We start from the raw sequence: 24,987 nt of genomic DNA, 5'->3' as shown, positions 1-24,987 counted from the left end.
GTGACTGAATAACAACAACAAAGAATACCCGTAAATCAATAAAAAACAGTCTCTGGACATGTCACAGAAAAAGACACCAAATGGTCAACCAGCACACGAGGAGACAGCATCGCTGAATTCATGGTCAGGAGATGCCGCTATACACCAGCCAGAATGGCTGAAAGTTCAGCCAAGATGCGCAGTGCCTAGAGCCTTAATCCACTGTGGGATGGGGAGTGGGGAGTAGAAACCAGTGCAGCCTGTCTAGAAAAGCCTTGGGCGTTTCTTATCCATTTAGGCACCTACATGCCCTGTGACACAGCTCTGCTGTGCTTGGGCATTTGTCTAAAGGGAAATGAAAACACATCTTTGGAGAGACTTCATTCATAATCTAGAAACCACCAGTTTAGTTTAGTTCAGTCGCTCAGTCATGTCCAACTCTCTGCGACCCCATGGACCTCAGCACGCCAGGCTTCCCTGTCCGTCATCAACTCCCGAAGCTTGCTCAAACTCACATCCATCAAGTCGGTGATGCCATCCAACCGTCTCATCCTCTGTCCTCCCCTTCTCCACCTGCCTTCAATGTTTCCCAGCATCAGGGTCTTTTCCAGTGAGTCGACTCTTTCCATCAGGTGGCCAAAGTATTAAAGTTTCAGCTTCAGCATCAGTCCTTCCAATGAATGCTCAGGGTTGATTTCCTTTAGGATGGACTGGTTTGATCTCCTTGCAGTCCAAGGGACTCTCAAGAGTCTTCTCCAACACCACAATTCAAAAGCATCAATTCTTCAGCACTCAGCTTTCGTTATAGTCCAACTCTCACATCCATACATGACCAGTGGAAAAACCATAGCCTTGACTATATGGACCTTTTTAATATGCTGTCTAGAAACCAACAGTGTAAGGAGCCTGCTGCTGACGCCCGCAATACCACAGGTAGCCCTCACGTCACGCTGTTGAGCAAGGCAGCCCCTGGTATGAAGTTCAAGGCTAGGAGGCGTCCACACGGGGAGGAGGAGGAGGGGTCTAGCACCCGTGGTCTCTAGGGCAACCTCTTGAGGGGCTGGAGGCGATTGCATCTGGACCTGCATTGCCCCCACTGTGAGCACCTGTGTGGGAGAGGTCCGCTCTCCCTGCGGGGCTGTGCCCTCGGCCCGCAGTCCTGGGAGTAGCCAGAAGGTGGCAGGAGCGGCCCCCACACCAGTGCCGAGCGCGACTGCGGAGTGTGTTAGGGAACCGGGGTGGTCAGCCTGCTCAGGCCTCCTTTCCTTCCGTGTTGAGGCGCCCACGTGGGGCCCACCCAAGTGATGTGTGTGTCATCAGGACCAGAAGGGCAGGTGCTGGGCCCTTTCTTATCATCGGCATCTGAGGGGACGGTGCTTGTTCTCTGGTGACTATGGGGTGTCTGGGCCTGGAGCTTGGCCAGGTTCCCACCTTGGGCTGGACGCCCCCTTCCTCACACTCTCTGCCCTCGGGGGAGGTGACAGTCCTCCTACTGTGATGCACAGACTCCCCCCTGCCAGGGGTCACGGCGTGAGGCTGAGGCCCGGGGTGCTCTGGGGAGACCGTGGGGGCCCTCCCCGAGGAGTGACCGGCCCCGGCCTGCCTTCTGAGCCCACGTCGCGTTTGCGCGTGTCGCCAGCGTCCGCCGGTCCCCTGGGCGGCTCTGCCCCTGCCAGCAGGGTGGGCTCGGGGGACCTGCCTCATCCGACCCAGCATCTGGTCTGGTCTCTGCTGCCGGACCGGAGGGCTCAGGGCCACGTGGGACTCACGCCTGCTTCCACCGGGTCCGGTCTTCACCCTGAGGTCAGGCAGAGTGTGTGCGCTGCCAAGGCAGGCCGGGGGCTTGGGGGACTCCCTTCCACTGTGTCCTGTTAGAACCAGGGAGGCGAGGCGCCGTGCGACCTGCCACCCGCATCCCGTGCACCAGCGAGGCTCCTGCTTCCTCATCCCCAGCCTTGGCTCCTCGCTGTGGGGGCCTCTCCCGCACTACTGGGGAACCCCGCATCGCTTCTCCCTCCCAGTTGCCCTCCTCTCCGCCGTCGGGTGGGTACAACATTGTGCACACAGCTCCACGTCCCAGAAAGTTCCTTCCCCACGCCAGGGCCGTCTCGTGGGTGCGGCAGGAGGCCAGGGAGCCCAGCACCCTTGGCTGCAGTCCATCCTCGCCGGGGGGTGTGTTGCGGCCCGGGGCGGGGGGCGGCGTGGTTCCATGATGCAAGAGCTAACTCCACGGAGACACTGTGCCGTCCGCTGGCCTCATCCCCCTATTGTGGTGTCTTCCCGAGCCAGCCCCATGGCTGCCGTGAGCTCGTGGCCACGAGCCAGTCTGATTGACAGTCAAGCCCATGGGACACTAAGCTGGACCCTGGTGCCACCGCCACGCAGCTCGGCTTCCCTGTGCGGGCCTGCAAGGCCCACCCCGATGTGGGGTCCCCAGCACCGGGACCCTGGCGTTCGTCTCCCAGCACCTTGTCTGGGCCCAGGCACAGCGCCCGGGGGTGTCCCTGAAGTCTGATCCTCAAGTCGGTGGTCCCCACCTCCCCGCAGGCCACGTTCCCAGGTGGCCCTCGGGTGGGCAGGGGCACGTTCCAAGCCTGCCCCCCACCCTCTCCTCGGGGCGGCCGCCCTCAAGACCTCACGGGCCTTCTGGATCTTGCTTTGTAGTGGCGAGGCCTTCATCCCCAGTTCCAGAAATCACTTTTCGCAGTGCCAGGCCCTGCTGAACAAAATCGCCTCCGTGAACCCCCAAACCGAGATCGACGGGTTTCGGAACATCTGGATCATCAAGCCTGCGGCCAAGTCCCGAGGCCGAGGTGAGTCTCAGCCGGGTGCCTGCGCGGACAGCCAGCCCGGGGTGGGGGCTGGGTGCTGGGCTCCCTGGAGGCTCCGGACTCACGGGTCCTGGGGAGCAGGCGTCCCACGACCCTGCTCATCACAGCTTCTGTTCTGTTTTGCCAAGTAATTAAGATTACTTAGAACGTTCCATCTCTGTTCCTCAGTTACACAGGCCTCCTGTGTTCCTTTTTGTATGTGCTTGCTCGCCAGCTGCTAGACTTTAGGGAGGTCCCTGTGTCCAGCATCTGGGGGCCTTGTCCTTGGGTGGTCGTGAAACCCCTGGAGGTGCCTGTCCTGCGCCCCCCGTGAGCCCTGTCCCTGGTGACCCCTGGCTTCAGCTTTTTACTTCTTCCCGTGTCACAGCTATGCCCGTGTCCTCCTCTTTATCCCTAATGATAAAGACTGTGCGTTCTTCGTTTAAAAATAGAGTTTGAAGGTGGTTTTCTAATCTTACGAGCGCTCCCAAAGAACCATCTTTCAGTTGCATTTTTTCTATCTTCCCATGAGGGATTATTCCCCTTGGTGCAGACTTAAATGCTGAGCTTATTTGTCCTTTTACAGCTTAGAAATTTTCAGGTTCTGGAAATGCCTTCACAGTACAACCTTACCTGCATCCTCTTGTTCATGTTATGGGATGCTCTCTTTCTCCTATAAAAAAGACATTACCTGATGTCTATCTAAGTAGATATTACCTTTTGTTTGCATATTCTATTTGCCCCTTGGGTTATTTGAGGAGTTTTATCATTGTTGTAAATTCATAAGCGGTTACTTCTTATGTGATTTTTAAAAATCTTTATTAATAGTTTGTGACATTCCTGCATTCAGTCCTGAACGTCTTCCATCCTGAAGCCTTCTCTTTCTTGGGCTTCCACCTGCTCTCAGCCTGCACCCTTGGGGCCGCGGCAGGGCCCCCCCAGCTCTGTCCTGAGCCTAGACTTTCCTTGCACTGCCCACACTGCCCGCCTCAGGGATGCTCCACAGACTCCTCAAACCCTGCTGGTCAGAACTGAATGCACCCTGTTCTGCCTGGTCACTGGCTGTGCCCCAGCCCCTTCCCCTATCCTGGTGCCCCCCCATGCCCCTGCCCCACAGCCCTGTGCCCCACACCCTATCTCCCAGCCTGGTGTCCCCATCCTGGTGGCCCCACATCCTCTGCCCCACCCAAGTACCGCCAGCCCCGACCCCTGTCCCTGACCCCACCCCTGACCTCTGCCCCTGACTCCAACCCCGGTGCCCCCATCCTGGTGCCCCCACCCTTGCCCCTGCCCTGATGCCCCCGCTCTGTGACCCCTGACCCTGACCCCACCCCTGAGCCCACCCCTGACCCCTGCCCCTGCCCCTGCCCCCCACCTCTGACCCCTGCTCTGGTGCCCCTTCTGGTCTTGGTCCAGGACAATGTCCGGGACCTGCAGCTTCGTGCTGGACCCTGGTTGCAGGGTGGGGAGGTCTCACCCTGCCGTCACAGAACAGCCAGGTCTCTCGTCCTGTGAGGGAAGCTCCCTCGTGTCCTCTGCCCCCAGCCTTGCAGGTGGCGTCCCCCACCCACCCCAAGAGCCAGACTGCCCACATCGTGGCAGCTGTCCTCGAGACCAGTCAGCTCTCCTCACGCTTGTCCATCACAGGTGGCAGGGAGGTGGGGGGGCCTTTGCCTCGTGACGCAGTTCAGGCTTCAGGGGTGTCCCAGCAAGGACAGCGAGCGCTCGGGGCCTGTCGGCGGCATTAAACGCTGCAGCCCAGGGACCCCAACCCCGCCTCCCCCGCTGCCCCGTCTGTCCGGTCACGCTGGGTGTGAGCCTCGCGGGCCCTCGGAGCCCCTGGAACAGCCCGGCGCTGCCTGCTGATTCCCCCGAGGCCACCGGCCGCCCGCCCCCCGCCCCCCGCCCTCCCCGTTCTCATGTCCTCTCTGAAGCCCTGGGCTGGCCTCGCGGTGGGTGAGCACGGGGGGCTGCCCTGGCTGCGGCCTTGACCCGAGGGCAGAGCCGCTGCGCCATGCCCCGGGGGTCCCTGGGCGCACGCTGGGGCTCGGGCTGAGCGCTGGCCTCTTGCAGACATAGTGTGCCTGAACCACGTGGAGGAGATCCTGGAGCTCGTGGCTGCCGACCAGCCGCCCGCCAAGGACAACAAGTGGGTGGTGCAGAAGTACATCGAGACGCCGCTGCTCATCTATGACACCAAATTCGACATCCGGCAGTGGTTCCTGGTCACCGACTGGAACCCGCTGACCATCTGGTTCTACAAGGAGAGCTATCTGCGCTTCTCAACGCAGCGCTTCTCCCTGGACAAACTGGACAGGTCAGTGGGGTCAGCTTGGCACTGTCCAGGGCGGGTTCCCACCAGCACGGAGCGCCAGGCTGGTCTCGTGTCTGGTGGGGCGCTGGGTCCTGATTGGGCCACGGAGGTTCTGCAGTCTCCCTCTGCCAGGGGTGGGCTCTGGCCCCCTGCCCATCAAGGCCAGGGTCCTGCATCCCCAAGGGGCATGTATGTTCACCAGGAAATCCCCAAAGCACCGTCTGCCATGTGCTCGGGGGCACCGGCTGGCATGGAGCCGCCCTCTGTGGTGGCTGGGGAGGCTGAGGGGCCAGCCGTGCTCGTCTGCTGACCCACGTGGGCTGCGCTCAGGGTGCGGCGGCCCTGCCTTCTGCATGGCCGGCACTCTCAGTCCACTCGGCATGTGGGGAAGGACAGGAAGGGCTCCTTTGGGAGTCCCCTGGGAGCCAGCCCGTCAAATTCTGCAGTAGCCCCTGCAGGGCATTCTCTTTGTGAGTCCCCAAAGCCCTGGGTTGGGCGTCCTGCAGGTCGGGGACTTGCTAAAGCATCTGGGAGGTGGGGTGTGGCCCCTGATGAGGCAGCTTGTGGGACACAACGTGAGGGCGGCCTGAGGAGTCCTTGGAGGAGGACCCCAGCCACGCCTACCAGAATGAGAGGGCAGAGGGCACCTGACACATGAGAGGCCAGGGTGGTGCAGGGGGCACTGTGTGTCGAGGTGGTGGGGTGCCAGGCAGGGGCTCAGACCTCCAGAAATGGGTGCCCCTTGGTGGATGAACCTGCCACCCACCAGGGCCTCACAGTGGGCAGGCTATGTGTGCGGTGGGGATGAGGGAGGCCGCCAGCGAAGTCTTGGGAACGTGCCATTCTCCTGGACAGGTCAGCGGTGCCACCTCACTGTCTGAATGGAGGGCTAATGTGGTTCTGCTTTGTGGCCACACTCGGGGCGCCGGGGTGCACAGGCGTCTTGGTGGGGGATACGGGGGAGTCCATAGGAATCACGAAGGCCGAAGGTTGCCTAACAGAGACCTTGCAGGAGGTGGTTCTCTGTGCTCAGGCTGGAGCTGTGAGTACACCTGGAGTCACCTGGCAGGGGCAGGCTGCTGGGACAAGCCCCGGGCGGCAGCTCAAGGAGCACAGTGCCCACCAGGCCGGGGGGACCCGGCGGAGGACTCTGGGTGGCTGGGCAGTGGGAGGTCCACAGGGCCCCTTCCAGCCTGCCAGGCCCTGCCAGCTGTGGGCTGTGTGCCCAGCGGGCCTCCGTCGTCTCTGAGCTGTGTCTCCATCTGGGAATGAAACCCTCCCCTAGGCTGACAGAGCCCCTGACATTGTTTTGAACTGTGTCCGCACCACAGCGTGTCTTCAGGGTCCGGGGCGCGTCCCGTTTCTGTGTCTGTCTTACGGGTCACAGGCGGGGCCTCCCCACCAGAACCAAGTGGCAAAGGACGTGCTCAAACGAAAATGACTGACAGGAGGCATGTATTTTACAACCTCCTATAGATGCTACTCAACCTAAATCTTACTTAGAACAAGGCCAGGGTATACAGGAACTAGCTGAAATTTTCGGTTAGTGAGTCTCTCTCGGAGTGCCAGCCCTCCCCCAGCGGCAGGAGGGGAAACCGCTCCCGGGGTGGGACTGGCTGGAGGCCCTCGCTGGCGGCCGGGGGCTGGCTGGCTTCTCCGCAGACCTCGCCTCCCCCAGCGGGGCCCCCAGGTTGAACAGGAGAGGGACCCCTTAGGGGCCCACCTGTATCCGCCCTGCGCTAGTGGGCAGGGCCTGTGGGAAGGGCTGGGGGGGCGTCTCAGGCGGGGCCTCTGGCGGAGTCGGGGCGGGGCCTCGGGTCGGGGCGGGGCCTCTGGCGGAGTCGGGGCGGGGCCTCGGGTCGGGGCGGGGCCTCTGGCGGAGTCGGGGCGGGGCCTCGGGGCGGGTCGGGGCCTCTGGCGGAGTCGGGGCGGGGCCTCGGGTCGGGTCGGGGCCTCTGGCGGAGTCGGGGCGGGGCCTCGGGTCGGGGCGGGGCCTCTGGCGGAGCCGGGGCGGGGCATCGGGTCGGGTCGGGGCCTCCGCATCTCGGCCCAGGGGAAGGAAAGGGGGCTGAGCTCCTGACACCTAACCCCAGCCTTGCCCCGCAGCGCCATCCACCTGTGCAACAACTCCATCCAGAAGCACCTGAAGAACGACAAGGACCGCAGCCCCCTGCTGCCCTGTCACAACATGTGGACCAGCACCCGATTCCAGGAGTACCTGCAGAAGAGGGGCCGCGGGGCTGTGTGGAGCAGCGTCATCTACCCGTCCATGAAGAGGGCCATCACCAACACCATGAAGGTGGCCCAGGACCACGTGGAGCCACGCAAGAACAGCTTCGAGCTGTACGGCGCCGACTTCATCCTCGGGCGCGACTTCAGGCCCTGGCTGATCGAGATCAACTCCAGCCCCACCATGCACGCGTCCACGCCCGTCACGGCGCAGCTGTGCGCGCAGGTGCAGGAGGACACCATCAAGGTGGTGGTGGACCGCAAGGCCGACCGAAACTGCGACATCGGCAACTTCGAGCTGCTGTGGAGACAGGTGGGGGGGGGTTGTCTCTCTTCCACTGGCCACCTGGGGATGGTCTCTCCGCACATCCCGGGGGGGGTCTCACGCGGCCCAGCTGGCCTTTGCCGTTCTTGCAACCTCTTGTCCCCAACCACCTCCACCTCTGTGGTGCCAGGCAGGACAGGGGCCCCTCTAGGCCATTCCTCTTCTCTCCTGCAGTGTCCCCCCTCCTCCTGGGGTGAAGATCCAGCCTTCCTTCATGGGTCTTTATAGGGGGCTGCTCCCCTGGGGAGCCCTCCTGCAGGCAGGGCAGCAAGACCCTGTGACCTGGCCTCCCTGGGGTGGGGGGAAGCAGGGTTAGGGTTAGAGTTAGGGAAGTGTGGCTGGGGCTTCTCCCTGAGGCCTCAGACCTGACCGAAGACTAGGAAAGGGCCTGCTGGCCCCCCTGACCTAGCCCCACTGTCCCCAGCCTGCGGTGGAGCTGCCCACGTTCCAGGGCTCCGATTTGCTCGTGGAAGGCGTGGGCATGAGGAAAGCCAAGAAGCAGATGCCAGTGATCGCCAGCTTTGACTCTGTGCCTCCGCTCTCGGACATCCATCTGCTGAAACAGAGGTGCCCCTCAGCCATGCTAGACCTGGACCGGGGACCCCCACTCATGGCTCTGCACCAGGATTTGAAACTGAGAGGCGAAAAGGTACTTCCTTGCACCTTGCCTGTGCACTTACACAGGCTGGTGGAGAGGAGCGCTAAAGCCAAGAGTGGCCACAGGGAGTCCGGCAGGAAGCTCGAACTCCCCTCCTGCACCTCTCAGCACCCAGACAACAAGGCCCCCCGCCCCGCTCTTGCCAAGGCCGAGTCCGACAGACACTCAGATCCAAACTCGTTACATGTGCACCCACTGCCGCCTGTGCTTCCAAGTGTGAAGACCGCAGAGGGTGCTCCGTTTCAGCCGCCCAGACCACCAGGTAACAGCACAGGGCTTGCACCTGTTGTGAGCCCGGGGTCCGTATCTTCCAGGGCAGGGCCTATGGTCCGGGCACTGGCCTGAGCTTGGAGCACCTGGGCCTGGTCAGGTTGTCGGGATAATGAGGGTCCTGCTGCAGCGGTTCTGGGGTCCCCTGAGCACCAGGTACCCTGCACAAGACCAGCTGGGCGACAGCCTTCGCCCCTCCCCTTGGGGGATGTGGTGCCAGTGAGGGGCTGAGTTGGAGATTTGAATAACACCTCGTGCCAAGGGTGGGTGGTGGCGGCACAAGGCCCCTGTGCTGTTTTCTGAAGTTTCTGATGGAGCAGACCGTGTGTGGCCCAGGAGCCTGGCCTGGGGGTGCGCTTTGCGCACGGGTAGACAGGTGTGGGCAGCCCCCGGTCTCCAGGGGTGGCGTGTCTGTGTCTGCACCCCAGTGCTGTTTCCAGTGGCTCTGGCAGCAGATGTGGCCAAGAGAGTGCCTCCAGCCAGGGCCACAGCCCCGCCTGCCGCGTCCCAGGTGCACTCACCGCCACAGGCTCACCGGGACACGTGCAGCTGCTGTGTCCCCGCCGCCCAGCTGGGTTCTCAATGTGTCTGTCTCTCTCACCCTGGCACTAGCAGCCTCTCAGCCATCCCTGTCTCCCTGCAGATTGTAAGCTCTCAGGGACCGCGTTCTGGCTGCACCCACGCACCCGGCTGTGCCGGACACCTCGCAGATGTTCAGTACATGCGCGAATCGCCCCCTAGAATTGCCAGCTCCAGGCACGAGGAGCCAGTGCTTTCAGAGCTGGCAGGGCCTTCGCAGGCGACCTCCAGTTTCACCTGCTCTCCTCACCCCGTGTCCAGTCTGGCACCGAGGCCCGTCAGCTCTGCCACTTAGCCACTCACCTCTCTGTGAGGGCAATTCCCACGCTTTTTTCTGTAATACACTGTGCTTCCTCCAGGCATCTTCCTAGTGCCAACTAGACACACACACCTTCAGCCTAAAAAGCAGTATTAGCTGCTGTACCAAAGTCCCTCAAACTTGTGGCTCAAACCACATTTTTTTCTGAAGGCTGGAAGTCCAAAACCGAGGTGTTGGCACGGCCGGGCTCTCAGAGCTGTAGAGCCTCCCGCCTCTTCCAGCTTCTGGCGGCCACTGGCAGTCCTTGTTCCCTGGCTTACGGACACATCGCGCCAGTCTTTGCCCTGCTTCACGCGGTGTGCTTCCTGTGTATCGCTCTGTCCAGAGTTCCCGCTCTGTTAAAAGGACAGCAGTTGTTGGATTGGGTCCTGCCCTCCTCTGATGTGACCTCATTTTACCTTGATTACATCTTCAAATGGTGGACATGAACCTAGCAGGTGGGAACACCGGGCGCTGCGAGCGTGGCCAGAGGGATGCGTGCTGGGTGGCTCCCTTTGGTGCCAGTCCCTGGTGCTGACGGGGGCTTGTTTGCCTCTGGAGGAGGTGATGCTGTGCATTTGCTTTGTCCTATTTACTAATAAAATGGCTTATTTTCAGACACACACCGGCCATCTAGGTCTCCTCCCCTGAAAAGCGGGTCTTTGTCTTTAGGATTGTCTTTAGGATTGCAGTTCTTTCTTGCTGATGTGTAGGGGTGACAACCACCTACTCTCGGATTCGCCTCCTCTTTCAGTTGATTCGTGTGGCAAACACTGTCTCCCAGTTCGTGACTTGCCTTTTCACCCCTTGATGGTAACTTTGGATATAAAGCCGCGTTGTTGTACTTCAGGTGCTCAGTCGTGTCCAATTCTTTGTGACCCTGTGGACTGTAGTCTGCCAGGCTCCTCTGTCCATGGAATTCTCCCAGGCAAGAAAACTGCAGTAGGTAGCCATTTCCTCCTCCAGGGGATCTTCCCGACCCAGGGATCAAACCTGAAGCTCCTGTATTGGCAAGCTGTTTCTTTACCACTGGGCCACTACGGAAGCAAAAGTCACCTTAACTTTTAATAAACTCCAGTCGGTCAAGCTTTTCCTCCAGCTGGTGATTTTTGCGGCTTGTCTCCAAACCCTGAGGCCGTGAAGACCTCCTCTTCTGGAAGCACTGTTGTGGCACATGCCAGTCTTGAATGCTCCAGAAGCTGACTTGGCAGGTGATGGGAGACGGAGAGTCCAGCGGCCCCTCCCCCGCTCACCTGCAGGCTCTTCTGGACTTTTGTTCAGCTCCACTGGTTTGTTTGCCCTGGGCTAATGCCACAAGGTCTTTATAACTGTAGCTTTGTTGAATGTCTTCATGCTGGTCAGACAAGTCCTATAGCCTTGCTTTTCTTCCTTAAAAATGACTAGGCTATTCTTGACCCCCTACACTTCCATTCAAGTTACAGGATTAGGTTGTCAAGATCTACCAACATAATTCTTGTAGTTAAAATTTTTTAAATGTTTATTGATGTTAAAGCCATCACTTTGGTGAGAACTGACTTCTTTACATTATTGAGTCTTTGAATCTATATGAATGTGGAATATCTATTCATAAATAAATCCTTTAAGGCCTTTCAATAAGCTCTTAGAATTTTTTTTGTCATGGTATTGCACTTTTTTGTGTTGGATTTAGACTTACATATATTTTATTTTGTATTCTATTTTAAATAGTATCAAACTTAAAAATATTTTCCTACAAATTGTGGCTGGTTGACAAAGAAGAAATTGATTTTTGTGAGTGGATTTTTTTGAAAATCCAGCTATCTGGCTATCATTTCTATTAGTTCATTAACATATTTGAAAATTGTATTTTTAACATACAGAATTATATCAACTAGTGAGTTTTCCTTTTTCCTGCAACCGTTATACCTTTCATATCTTTTTCTTATTTTATTGACTGTCTAGGACCTTGTTCATTCATTCATTTTTCTCATCCCATTGGATCTCAGGTGCATGCATTCTGATTCATCGTAATTCTTGGTTCATGATATAGTTTCATTGTTTGTCCTTGCATGGCCTACTTTTATTTAGATCATTTTGATAGTGTAATTAGAACTTGCACACAGGTTTTGATTTGGATTTTACTGTGGCCAAAGTTATCAGTCTTTCTTTTAGTCAATGTTATTTTGTCTCAAGGAATTTTTCCTTACCTTGAGGTTTAAAACTTTATTTACCTACATTTACTACTAAGAGTTTCAAATTTTGTTTTTGACATAAAAGTCCTAATCCATCTGGAGTTGACTTTTGTATATGTTGTGAGGAAAGAATGAAATTTTACTTTTGTCTATGTAGATAATTTTTCAATTATTTATTGAAAACAGTTTCTGTGCTCTTGTGAATGTAGTGTTGCACGCGCGTGTGTGAGTGTGCATTTCTGGAGTCTCTGCTCTGTCTCCGGCCCAGCGCCACACTGTCCGTGTTTTCTGGTGGGACAAGCTTCCTCTCTGCTCATCTTCGTAAGAGTCTTGGTCGCTCCTGACCTCATTCTTTTCTATATAAATGTCATAATTGTTTTATCAAGTCCAACAAAAGTCGTATTGAGATTTTGGTTGGATTTGCATTGAATTCATAGATCAATTTGGAGAAAATGGATAAATTAATGAAATCATGTCTTCTGTTCATGAACAGAACATGTCTCTCCATTGACTTAGATCTTTATTTTTTTTATTTTTTAATATTTGTTTTTATTCATTTATTTATTTGGCTGTGCTGGGTCTTAGTTGCAGCATGCAGTATCTTTTAGTTGTGGCATGTGATATCTAGTTCCCTGACCAGGGATTGAACCTGAGCCCCCTGCACTGGGAGCTTGGAGTCTTAGCCATTGGACCACTAGTGAAGTCCCTAGATCTTCTTTAAATTTTAGAATTTCCCCACCAGAGACTGTATACATCTTTCATTATATTTTTTTGTTACTGATATTCAGATTCTACTGCACATAGTGTCATCTCTCTATATAAATTTTCTCATTGTTTGTTGCTGGCATATAGAATGAAATTGATTTCTATATATTAATTTTCTATCTGCACATTTCTAAACTCTGCTGTTATTTCTGGAAATTTGCATGTTTCTTCTTTTGAGTTTCTATGTGTAGTTGTTCTACATAAATAATTATATCATGTGCAAGTAGCTTTGTATTAATGTCTCCACCTCAATCTTTTTGCCCCTAATATCTTGTCTTATTGTACTGGCTAGGACTTCCTACATAATGGTGGGCACAATTGTTGAATTTTAAAGAGAATGCTTCTAACATTTTCTCATTTATAATGACATTTTCTGTAGGTCTTAACAAAGCTATAGATATGATATATAGATATAAATGTATACATACTCTGGCATGTTAAAGTAGTTTATTTTAATCTTTATGAAGAATTTTTATTGTGACTGGGTAATGAATTTTCTCAATTTTTTTTTGCATCTATGAGGTTATAAGTTTTTTCTTCTTATTAGGATTAAAATGGTAAATAACATCAATAGGTTTTCCTTTTTCTAAGAAGTTGCCTGTATCACCTATTAAACCAACCTTGCATTCCAGGAATGATTCTAACTTGGTCTGATGTTGAGTTTGACATATGGCTGGCTTTGCTTTCTTGCATGTAGTTAAAATTGGTTCTCAACAACAGTTTATTTACATTTTTTCTAGTTCAGACTATTACAAATAGTGCTATTGTGAACACTCCTGAATTTGGAAAACATGTATTCATCTTTCTGTAGGAATGGAATTGCTGGGTCAGGCATTCAGCTTTGGTTGGCCCTCCCAAGGAATTTTCCAGGAAGACTGTGCCAATGTGTGAGTCTTCCAGTTACTCCACACTCTTCCAACAGTAGATATTTTCTGTCCTTTAATTTTAGCCATTCTAAGATTTGGCACTTTCACTGCTGTGGGCCCAGGTTTGATCCCTGTTCAGGGAAGTAAGATCTTGCAAACTGCCCGCATGGTCAAGAAACCAATTTCAGGACCTTTTAATATTGACAGTCCGGCTCAACATACTCTTGTAAAGGATCTTTTTGTATTTAATTTGACAGATTTTTCTGTAACCTAGTCCTACTGACTTGAGGAGTTCTTTCTATATTCTGGATGCAAGTCCTTTGGTGGGTCTATATACTGGTATTATAAAGATGTCTTTTCTCGTTCTGAGATTTGCCTTTCACTCTCTTAGTAGTGTCTTTTCATGTACATAAATTATTAATTGCAGTATATTCCAATATATTGTCTTTATGATTAGCAATTGTGTTTTGTTTGTGAAATCTTTGCATACCCCAAAATCATAAAAAAAAAATGGTCACTTCTGTTTTCAAGCTGTATGGTTTCGCCTTTCACATTTAGAGCGGTATTCCTCCTGGAATTGTCTCTGTGACGTGCTGTAGGAACCCAGACTCATGGGTTTTTGTATGGACATCCAGCTGATGCGCGTGGACGCTGCGTCCTCACGCTGTGCTGCGCCGCCTCTGTAAGACGGTGACTGGACGTGTTGTTCTGGTTTTGGAGTCTGCTCTGTCCCAGTTGTCCGTTTTCCTATCTTTATTAGGTCAGGTCTCTGCAGCAATCATGTTGCATAACAGGGACACCTCCTCCCCCACCTCAGTGGTGCTTCTTCAGCAAGCACCTGTCTCTCAGACATCTTAGGTTGGCTGCAGACGTGCGGGGCTCCACCAGGGAGGCCGAGCCAGGCTCCAGGCTGCGCAGCGAGTTCTGATCCATCCCGCGTGTCTCCCCTCCTGGGCCAGCGGCTCCCCTGGGTGTCGTCTTCACAAGGCAGATGGTATACGCTTGAGAGGGCGAGTCAGGCCACCTCTGGCCAGTGAGTAAGGAAGGGTGCTCCTTAGCGGAAGAGGAGCGGAGCGGATGTGGTCAAATACACCGCAGGCCACCTCTGGCCATCAGCATTCACCCTCCTTCTGCAAACAGCACACACTCGCCCCCGTCCCCTCCCAAAGTCTCCCCAGTCACAGAGCCAGGCTCCGAGTCCAGGACCTCAGGATTCCACATCACTTTTCTTCACCTGGGCACTTGTGAGCCAGAGACAAGCCTTCCAGGCCAGGATTCGCGTTCCCTTCCCCATGAGCATGGCTGTCGCTTGGATGCCGGCAGAAGACATGTGACTCCTGGGTCAGAGACGACAGCTCATCACTCCTGGTGACTGTGACTCCAGCCTGTCTGGGAGTCCTGCAGAGTGATGCCCGTGGCCAGGTGGCTGGCGCACACACGGGGCCTGCATCACGGTGGGAACAGTGAACTTGGCGCACTCGCTGCTTTTTCAGGAAGCAGTAAGAAGCCTGCAAGGAGATGCCACCTCACCTGAGACGCGGCCCAGATGAAGGCTGGTCAGGGCCTTGCCCAGACAGATGCATCTCACAGGATACCTAGGAGGGCCCAAGAGACCAAGGGCCGTCTCCCAGCCAGAGGCGCCTGCGTGCACGCACACACACACACCAAGGGCCCTCTCCCAGCCAGAGGCGCCTGGTGCATGCGTGCGCGCACACGCACGCACACACGCACGCACGCCCCAGAGCGGGCTCAGCACAGCGCATTGGGTGCGCCGCACCCTGAAGCCCCCCCCCCCCCCCCAGACGCCACAGCCCCTTCCTGGGGGGAAACGGTGCTATGATTAAGCGCCTTGATCGATTTTCAGCGAGGCTTGGCTCTGCCCAGCCTCCCCATCGTCGTCCACTCCCACGTTTGTTTTCAAGCTGTGTCCTTCTCTCTGCCCGCCTGGGACTCCGGGACCAACCCGTGCCCAGCCCCCAGGAGCCTCCTGCCGCACCTGCCCCTCTGAGTGCCTGGCAGAGCGCGAGGCAGCCGTGTCGACCAGGCTGGAGGCTGCGCCCTGTCGGCCCGTCTCCCTGCAAGCATCTCCATTTTGTCTGTGGCTGGAGAGCGGTTGAGAGCGAGGCTCCGCCCCCTGGATTCCGCAGCCTCCTCCTGGCGGCCGCCTCCGCATACTCAGGTCCGCAGGCTCGGCCATCACAAGGAGGGGCGGGACATCGCTGCTGCCCTGCCCCCGGGCCATCCTCTCCCGGGGCCCACTTGGGTCCAAGGGGTTGACTCCACTGGGCTTAGACGCCTCCTGCCCGTCGTAGGAGTCAAGGTTTCTCCTGCAGCCGCTCGGGACGAGCATCCTCCGGGACTGCTCGCCGGGCGCCCGTTCTCGAGTCGCTCCAGGAAGGCGCCTGGCTGTGCCCACAGGGCACGCGTGGCCCTGGGCCCCCAGGCTCGCTGCTGGGGCCCGCACCACCACGAGTAGTGTCACGGTGGCTGACGTTTGCCTCGGTCTCTGTGCCGCGGGGAGGGAGAGGGGGTCAACCTCCTGCAGACCCCCCTCCTCGCCCCCACCAGCTGGTTCCCAAGCCCACAGCACCTGTTAGATGCTGTGAGAGGACCCCCGCGTGTGTCCGGGCGGGTCTGTGCTGTGACGGCGCCTGGTGGAGCTCGAGTGAAGCGCATCATCGGGGTCAGGCCTCTGCGGCGGAGACCGTCAGGAGGACACGCTGCACTTGCTTCCAGGCTACGGGCTGGGCTCCGGCCAGAACTGCAGGAAGCTCATCCTCGCGTCGGTGGCTGCCTGGGGCGTGTTTGTCTCACGACAGCCAGGCAGCCGGGCCAACGTGCCCCAGCCTTCACCCCCGGTCCGTGGGTGACCGCAGGGCACCGGCTAGGCCCGGCCAGCAGCAGGGGACATCCGCTCCGCACAGTGGTTGTCTCAGCCCTTGCGTTTCCATATGTGTGTTAGGTTCAGCCCGTCAATCTCAGGAGTAACAAAAAAGAGGGAAAGAAGGTATGCTCAGTCACGCAGGTACGTGCGACTGTTTGTGACCCCATGGTCTGTAGCCCGCCAGGCTTTGCCCGCCATGGCATTTTCCAGGCAAGAATACTGGAGTGGGTAGCCATTTCCTCCTCTAGGGGATTTTCCCAACCCAGGAATTGAACCCGTGTCTCCTGTCTCCTGCACTGAAGGCGGATTCCCTACTGTTGAGCCACCTGAGAAGCCCAAGGAAGGCTGGGGGAGGGGGAGCTGCCGGGAGTTTGACTGCGGTCACCTTGAATCTGCAGGGGAGAGAACTGGCGTCTTTCTTATACTGAGTCATTCAAATCGAAATCAGATCTACTCCGTTTAATGAGGCTGTCTTTGATTTTCTCTGGACCGTGTTTGATGGTTTTTCAGGGCAGCAGTCTGGCACATCTTTGATTAGATTTTTTCTGGCTGCTTGATGGTGTTAATGCCACGAGCAGGGACATGGAGAGCAGGCACAGGTCTCTCTGGAAGGTTTCCTGTGCCCCTCCCCACTCTGTCCTCCCGCCGCGGGATGACCGCTCTCTGACTTCCATCAGCCGAGGCTGTCCAGCCACGCGTGGACCCCCCCCCCCCAGAACATGCTCACCTGTGCTGGCCTCTCTGGTCTTGGGTGGTACCTGGGCTTCTCATTGCAGCGGCATCTCTCGTTGCAGAACACAGGCTCTAGAAACTCAGACTCCAGGAGTTGTGGTGTGCAGGCTTAGTTGCTCCGCAGCATGTGGGATCTTCCTGGACCAGGGATCAAACCCATATCCCCTGCATTGGCAGATGGATGCTTATCCACTGTACCACTAGGGAAGTCCCACACTTAAGTCTTAATCAATGCAGCTTTGAAATAAGTTTTGAAAAGCAGTAGCTAAATTCTCTGATGCTGTTTCCTGCCCAGGATCTCCCAGACTGTTCTGTCTTCTGAATTTCCTTTTAAATTTTAGAATCAGCTTGTAGATTACGACAGAGACAGCCTGGAGGGAATTTGACTGCAGTTGTGTCAAATCTTTTTTTTTTTTTTTCGCCTTTTCATACTGTTCATGGAGTTCTCAAGGCAAGAGTAGTGAAGTGGTTTGCCATTCCCTTCTCCAGTGGACCACATTGTGTCAGAACTCTCCACCATGACCCGTCCATTTTGGGTGGCCCTATAGGGCATTGCTTATAGCTTCATTGAGTTCGACAAGGCTGTGGTCCATGTGATCAGTTTGGTTAGTTTTCTGTGATTGTACATTTCATTCTGTCTGCCCTCTGATAGAGAAGGATAAGAGGCTTATGGAAGCCTCCTGATGGGAGAGACTGACTGAGGGGAAACTGGGTCCTGTTCTGATGGGCGGGGCCGTGCTCACTTCACTTCAGTTCAGTCGCTCAGTCGTGTCTGACTCTTTGTGACCCCATGGACTGCAGCACACCAGGCCTCCCTGTCCATCACCAACTCCCGGAGCCTGCTCAAACTCATGTCCATCAAGTCAGTGATGCCATCCAACCATCTCATCCTCTGTCGTCCCCTTCTCCTCCTGCCTTCAATCTTTCCCAGTATCAGAGTTTTTTCCAGTAGGCCAGTTCTTCACATCAGGTGGCCAAACTATTGTAGTTTCAGCTTCAGCATCAGTCCTTCCAATGAATATTCAGGACTGATTTCCCTTAGGATGGACTGGTTTGATGTCTTGCAGTCCAAGGGACTCTCAAGAGTCTTCTCCAACACCACAGTCCAAAAGCATCAATTCTTCAGCGCTCAGCTTTCTTTATGGTCCAACTCTCACATCCATACATGACTACTGGGAAAACCATAGCTTTGACCTTTGTCTGTAAAGTAATGTCTCTGCTTTTTAATATGCTGTCTAGGTTGGTCATAACTTTTCTTCCAAGGAGCAAGTGTCTTTAAATTTCATGGCCACAGTCACCATCTGCAGTAACTGTGGAGCCCCCCAAAATAAATTTTCTCACTGTTTTCATTGTTTCCCATCTATTTGCCATGAAGTGATGGGACCAGATGCCATGATCTTTGTTTTTTGAATGTTGAGTTTTAAGCCAACTTTTTCACTCTCCTCTTTCACTTTCATCAAGGGGATCTTTAGTTCTTCACTTTCTGCCATAAAGGGTAATGTCATCTGTATATCTGAGGTTATTGACATTTCTCCTGGCAATCTTGATTCCAGCTTGTGCTTCACCCAGCCCAGCATTTTGCATGATGTACTCTGCATATAAGTTAAATAAGCAGAGTGACAGTATACAGCCTTGATGTATTCCTTTCCCAATTTGGAACCAGTCTGTTGTTCCATGTCCTGTTCTAACTGTTGCTTCTTGACCTGCATACAGATTTCTCAGGAGGCAGGTCAGGTGGTCTGGTATTCCCATCTCTTCAAGAATTTTCCATAGTTTGTTGTGATCTACACAGTCAAAGGCTTTGGCATAGTCAATAGAGCAGAAGTATATGTTTTTCTGGAACTCTCTTGCTTTTTCTGTGATCCAACAGATGTTGGCAATTTGATCTCTGGTTCCTCTGCCTTTTCTAAATTCAGCTTTAACATATGGAAATTCTTGGTTCATGTACTGTTGAAGCCTGGCTTGGAGAATTTTGAGCATTACTTTGCTAGAGTGTGAGATGAGTGCAGTTGTGCAGTAGTTTGAATGTTCTTTGGCATTGCCTTTCTCTGGGATTGGAGTGAAAACTGACCTTTTCCAGTCCTGTTGCCACTGCTGAGTTTTCCAAATTTGCTGGCATGTTGAGTGCAGCAGTTTAACAGCATTGCCTTTTAAGATTTGAAATAGCTCAGCTGGAATTCCATCACCTCCACTAGCTTTGTTCATAGTGATGCTTCCTAAGGCCCACTTGACTTCGGACTGCAGGATGTCTGACTCTAGGTGAGTGAGCGCACCATCGTGGTTATCTTGGTCATGAAGATCTTTTTTGTACAGTTCTTCTGTATATATTTTGCCACCTCTTCTTAGTATCTTCTGTTTCTGTTAGGTCCATACCATTTCTGACCTTTATTGTGCCCATCTTTGCATGAAATGTTCCCTTGCAATCTCTAATTTTCTTGAAGAGATCTTTAGTCTTTTCCATTTTATGTTTTCCTCTATTTCTTTGCATTGATCACTGAGGAAGGCTTTCTTATCTCTCCTTGCTATGGAGCCATGCTCAGTAAATCTTTAATCCAATTTTCTGTTGATGGGCAGGGCTGTGTTCCCTCCCTGTTATTTGACCTGAGACCAAACTAGGGTGGAGGTGATGAAGATAATGGCAGCTTCCTTCAAAAGGTTCCAGGCACACACTGCTGCACTCAGCGCCCCCACCCCTGCAGCAGGCCAGCGTCGACCCACGCCTCCGCCAGAGACTCCTGGACACTCACAGGCAAGTCTGGGTCAGTCTCTTGTGGGGTCACTGCGCCTTTCTCCTGGGTCCTGGTGCACAAGGTTTTGTTTGTGCCTCCAAGACTGTTTCCCCAGCCCTGTGGAAGTTCTGTAATCAAGTCCCACTGACCTCCAACGTCAAATTCCCTGGATGTTCTCAGTCCCTTTGCCAGATCCCCAGGTTGGGAAATCTGTTGAGGGTCCTAGAACTTTTTTACCAGTGTGAGCATTTCTTTGGTATAATTGTTCTGCAGTTTGTGGGTCGTCTGCTCGGTGGCTCTTTGATGGGAATAATGGCAACCTCCTCCAAGAGGGCTTATGCCACAGGCTGTGTGACCCAGGGCTGCTGCACCCAGCGCCCCTGTGACCCGTGGCTCTGCAGGAGACACTCAGACGCTCAGAGGCAGGTATGCTTCAGTCTCTGTGGGGTCTCTGCATCCCGTGTACACAAGGTTTTGTTTGAGCCCTCCAAGCATCTCTGGCGGGATGGGGCTTGATTCTAAATGTGATTTTGCCCCTCCTACCATCTTGCTGGGGCTTCTCCTTTGCCCTTGGATATGGGGTATCTTTTTTTGGTGGGATCCAACATTCTCCTGTCATTGACTGTTCAGCAGTGAGTTGTAATTCTGGAGTTCTCGCAGGAGAAGGTGAGCGCACATCCTTCTACTCTGTCAATGAACAGTATGAAAAGGCAAAAAGATATGACACTGAAAGATGAATTCCCCAGGTCGGTAGGTACCCAATATGCTACTGGAGAAGAATGGAGAAATAACTCCAGAAAGAATGAAGAGATGGAGCCAAAGCAAAAACAATGCCCGGTTGTGGATGTAACTGGTGATGGAAGTAAAGTCTGATGCTGTGAAGAACAATATTGCATAGGAACCTGGAATGTTAGGTCCATGAATCAAGGTAAATTGGAATTGGTCAAACAGGAGATGGCAAGAGTGAACGTTGACATAGGAATCAGTGAACTAACATGGACTGGAATGGGTGAATTTAACTCAGATGACCATTATATCTACTACTGTGGGCAAGAATCCTTTAGAAGAAATGGAGTAGCCATCATAGTCAACAAAAGAGTCTGAAATGCAGTACTTGGATGCAATCTCAAAAACAACAGAATGATCTCTGTTCATTTCTAAGGCAAACCATTCATTATCACAGTGATGCAAGCCTATGCCCCAACCAGTAATGGTGAAGAAGCTGAAGTTGAACAGTTCTAATGAAGACCTACAAGGCCTTCTAGAACTAACACCCCAAAAAGATGTCCTTTTCATCATAGGGGACTGGAATGCAAAAGTAGGAAGTCAAGAGACACCTGGAGTAACAGGCAAGTTTGGCCTTGGGGTACAGAATGAAGCAGGGGAAAGTTTAATAGAGTTGCCAAGAGAACGCACTGGTCATAGCAAACACCCTCTTCCAACAACACAAGAGACGACTCTACACATGAACATCACCAGATCATCAATACTGAAATCAGATTGATTATATTCTTTGCAGTGAAAGATGGAGAAGCTCTATACAGTCAGCAAAAACAAGACCAGGAGCTGACTGTGGCTCAGATCATGAACTTCTTATTGCCAAATTCAGACTTTAATTGAAGAAAGTAGGGAAAACCACTAGACCATTCAGGTATGACCTAAATCAAATCCCATGTGATTATACAGTGGAAGTGACAAATAGATTCAAGGGACTAGATCTGATAGACAGAGTGCCTGATGAACTGTGGATGGAGGTTAATGACACCATACAGGAGGCAGTGATCAAGACCATCCCCAAGAAATGCAAAAAGGCACAACGGTTGTCTGAGGAGGCCTTAAACTAGTTGAGAAAAGAAGAGACGCTAAAAAAAAAAAAAAAAAAAAGAAGAAGAAAAGACGCTAAAGGCAAAGGAGAAAAGGAATGATATACCCATTTGAATGCAGAGTTCCAAAGAATAGCAAGGAGAGAAAAGAAAGCCTTCCTCAGTGATCAATGCAAAGAAATAGAGGAAAACAATAGAATGGGAAAGACTAGAGATCTCTTCAAGAAAATTAGAGATACCAAGGGAATATTTCATGCAAAGATGGGCTCAATAAAGGACAGAAATGGTAGGGACCTAACAGAAGCAAAAGATAATACAAAGAGGTGGAAAGAATACACAGAAGAACTATGCAAAAAAGATCTTCACGACCCAGATAACCACGATGGTGTGATCACTCACCTAGACCCAGACATCCTGTAGTCTGAAGTCAAGTGGGCCTTAGGAAACATCACTATGAACAAAGCTCATGGAGGAGATGGAATTCCAGCTGAGCTATTTCAAATCCTAAAAGGTGATGCTGTGAAAGTGCTGCACTCAACATGCCAGCAAATTTGGAAAACTCAGCAATGGCCACAGAACTGGAAAAGGTCAGTTTTCATTCCAATCCCAAAGAAAGGCAGTGCCAGAGAATGCTTAAACTACCACACAATTGCACTAATCTCACACTCTAGCAAACTAATGCTCGAAATTCTCCTAGCCAGCCTCCAACTGTACATGAACTGTGAACTTCCAGATGTTCAAGCTGGATTTTAAAAAGGCAGAGGGGAGAGGAACAAGATGGTGGAGGAGTAGGTGGACATGGAATACATCTCTCTCCATGAATACATCAGGAGTATGCCTTCAGACAGAATTGCATGCAGAACACCAGCTGAGAGCAGAGAGGAGTGCCTGACAGCAGGAAAGAATATATAGAACCACGCAAAACTTGGTAGGACGTGGGAACTAGGGTGAAAAACGGGAGTTAGTAGGACTGGACCTGCCCTCAGTGGGTGGGGGAACTGAAGCAGGGGTCCGATCCCCACATCAGGGCAATTGTCTGAGTCAGAGGAGAAGCATTTAAGGCTGAGAGGGAAACAGCTGATCTGTGGCAGCCTAGGTGGAACCAGACAGTCCTTGCCGCAGCCATTCATACCCTGGACGGCGCACTCTTGGCAATCCTATAGACTGTGGCCTGCCAGGCTCCTCTGTCAGGGAGGGGGTTTTTCAGGCAAGAATACTGGAGTGTCTTGGCCAATACTGGTTGCTATACCCTTCTAAAGAACCGTATTTCCTGCTTCCCTAACCACCAACCCCTCTAACCTGGTGTTGCCAGAAAGAACCCCTGCGACACAAGCAGCTACACCACCTCCACACCTGGCCCTCACTGGGGCAGGCCCAAGTCCTCCAGGGCAGCCTCAGGAGCAAACCCCAGTGGACGACCCACATGCAGGGGTAGGAATAAAACCACAGTTGAAAACCAGGGGCAGTGTGGCTAAGGAAGAAGACCCAAAACCTTCCCACCAGCTGTGCAAGCTGCAGATTAAACCCACACAGTCAGCTAGGCAGACTCTGTGTCTGTGGAGCATATAGAAGGTCACTGAGAGCCCCCACGAAGGAAACGGCACCCGTTCCGACGCTGTGGACGTCGGAGGCAAGACCGCAGAGGGACAGGAGATTAGTCTGAGCGGCCCCCACAGCAGGTCCAGACTCCGGCGCGGCGTTGCAGGCCGTCCTGGGAGGCGAGCGGGACTGCGGCTCCCGGCGAGGGAGAGGGCCCTGAGAGCAGACTCAGGGAAGCGTCAGTGCTCTTATGTCCCGCCTTGTTCTGTGGCTTCTGTTGGGTTTGTTTGTCTCCCTTTGGTCTCCCGCTCTGTTGCAGCGGTCGATTCTGTTGGCGCTGTGAATCTAACTCAGCGTTTCAGCTTTTTGTTTTCTTTTTTTTTCCTCAGTCACATTTTTTACTCTTGTTGTAAACCTCTGCCTCTATATTGGGCTTTTGCAGTTCTGGGGAGTTTTTTTTTTTTCTTTTTCTCTTTTTTTAATTTTAATTTTTTAAATGTATTACTATTTTTTCTACATTTATTCCTTTGTTTGCTTTTCCTACTGTTCTTTTCCCCTTTCAGTTAATCTTTAATATATATAAATCTTCTTTATCTACCTCTATTTAACTTTGCATGTCTATTCTTTCTTTCTTTCCTTTAGTCTCAACATATTTGTTAGCTGTATTTTCATGGCTTTATTCCGCACTTGGCACCTTGCTTTAGTTTTGTTTTCCAGTTTGCACTTTAGTTAGTTTTGTTCTTAACTGGTATATATACTTTTTGATTTCCTTTGTTTGCTGGGTCAATCTATTGTACTTTATTTTTGTTGGACTGTTTCAACTTTGCTCGTGGGTATATATGTATATGTGTATATTCCATTATTTTAATTATTATTTGCTTGATTTTGTAACTGCCATTTATCTGGAGTTCATCTTTGGTTTCTCGTTTTTGGATATTTGTTTTAATCTCACTTAATGCCATAACAAACCACTTGTGGAATCTTCGTTCCTGACCAGAGATCAAGCCCCAAGCCTTTGCAGTGGGAGCACTGACTCTAAGACCCTCGACTCCCAGGGAACTAACCCCAGGGAGCATCAAATAGTGAGAACTCACACAAAGGAAACGACTAGAGTAAAGACCTGACATCACCCAACTACCAGTAGCACCCTGTGCAGGGAGCCTCATCCAAACAACAAACACAACAAAAATAGAAACCCAATCATCAGCAGACAAGATTACCACCTCACTCAGCCTGCCCATCAGAGGAAAAGCAAACAAACAAAAACTCAGCACAGATCTCACCCTAAATGAAGCTCACACAAACCACTGGACCAATCTTAGAGGGCAGAAGCCAAAAGGAAGAAAGAATTCAACCTTGAAGCCTGGGAAAAGATGACCTCAAACACAGGAAGTTAAAAAAAAATGATGAAAAGGCAGAGAAATACTACACAAATGAAAGAACAAACTAGAAACACAGAAGTCCAAATAAATGAAGAGGAAACAGGCAAACTACCTGAAAAAGAATTCAGAATAATGATAGTAAAGATGATCAAAGACCTTGAAAGCAAAATGGAGAAAATGCAAGAATCAATTAACAAAGACCTAGAAGAATTAAAGAATAAACATGCAGAGACAAACAGTACAATTACTGAAATTAAAAATACTCTAGAAGGAATCAATAGCAGAATATCTGAAGCAGAAGAACCAATCAGTGAGCTGGAAGATAAAATGGTGGAAATAACTTCTGAAAGGCAGAATAAAGTAAAAAGAATGAAAAGAACTGAGGATATTCTCAGAGACCTCTGTGACAATATCAAACACGCCAACAATTGAATAATAGGGGTCCCAGAAGAAGATCTGGGAGATGCAAGGAGATCCAACCAGTCCATCCTAAAGGAAATCAGTCCTGGGTGTTCATTGGAAGGACTGATGTTGAAGCTGAAACTCCAATATTTTGGCCACCTGATGTGAAGAGCTGACTCATTTGAAAAGACCCTGATGTTGGGAAAGATTGAAGGCAGGAGGAGAAGGGGAC

At 52.4% G+C, this 24,987-nt stretch overlaps 1 protein-coding gene across 2 annotated transcripts in view; it reads left to right on the top strand.

Annotated features, from left to right (window-relative positions):
• The window catches only part of TTLL8 (tubulin tyrosine ligase like 8), a 65,551-nt gene that overhangs the window by 22,172 nt on the left and 18,392 nt on the right, over window positions 1–24,987 (top strand). Inside the window, exons 10-14 of one of the 2 annotated variants that reach the window (XM_070453540.1) lie at window positions 2,644–2,792; window positions 4,863–5,106; window positions 7,210–7,645; window positions 8,082–8,577; window positions 9,634–12,532. In XM_070453540.1, the coding sequence (XP_070309641.1) occupies window positions 2,644–2,792; window positions 4,863–5,106; window positions 7,210–7,645; window positions 8,082–8,577; window positions 9,634–9,911 (1,603 nt within the window). In that variant the 3' untranslated portion in view covers window positions 9,912–12,532. Of the gene's footprint in view, window positions 1–2,643; window positions 2,793–4,862; window positions 5,107–7,209; window positions 7,646–8,081; window positions 8,578–9,633; window positions 12,533–24,987 lie in introns of those variants that run through there. The other variant, XM_070453541.1, reaches the window with a different exon arrangement.

The sequence above is a fragment of the Odocoileus virginianus genome, chromosome 23, assembly GCF_023699985.2.
Source record: "Odocoileus virginianus isolate 20LAN1187 ecotype Illinois chromosome 23, Ovbor_1.2, whole genome shotgun sequence".
Lineage (NCBI taxonomy): Eukaryota > Metazoa > Chordata > Mammalia > Artiodactyla > Cervidae > Odocoileus > Odocoileus virginianus.
The sequence above is the reverse complement of the archived record's forward strand: the minus strand, read 5'-3'. Positions and strand labels throughout refer to the sequence as shown.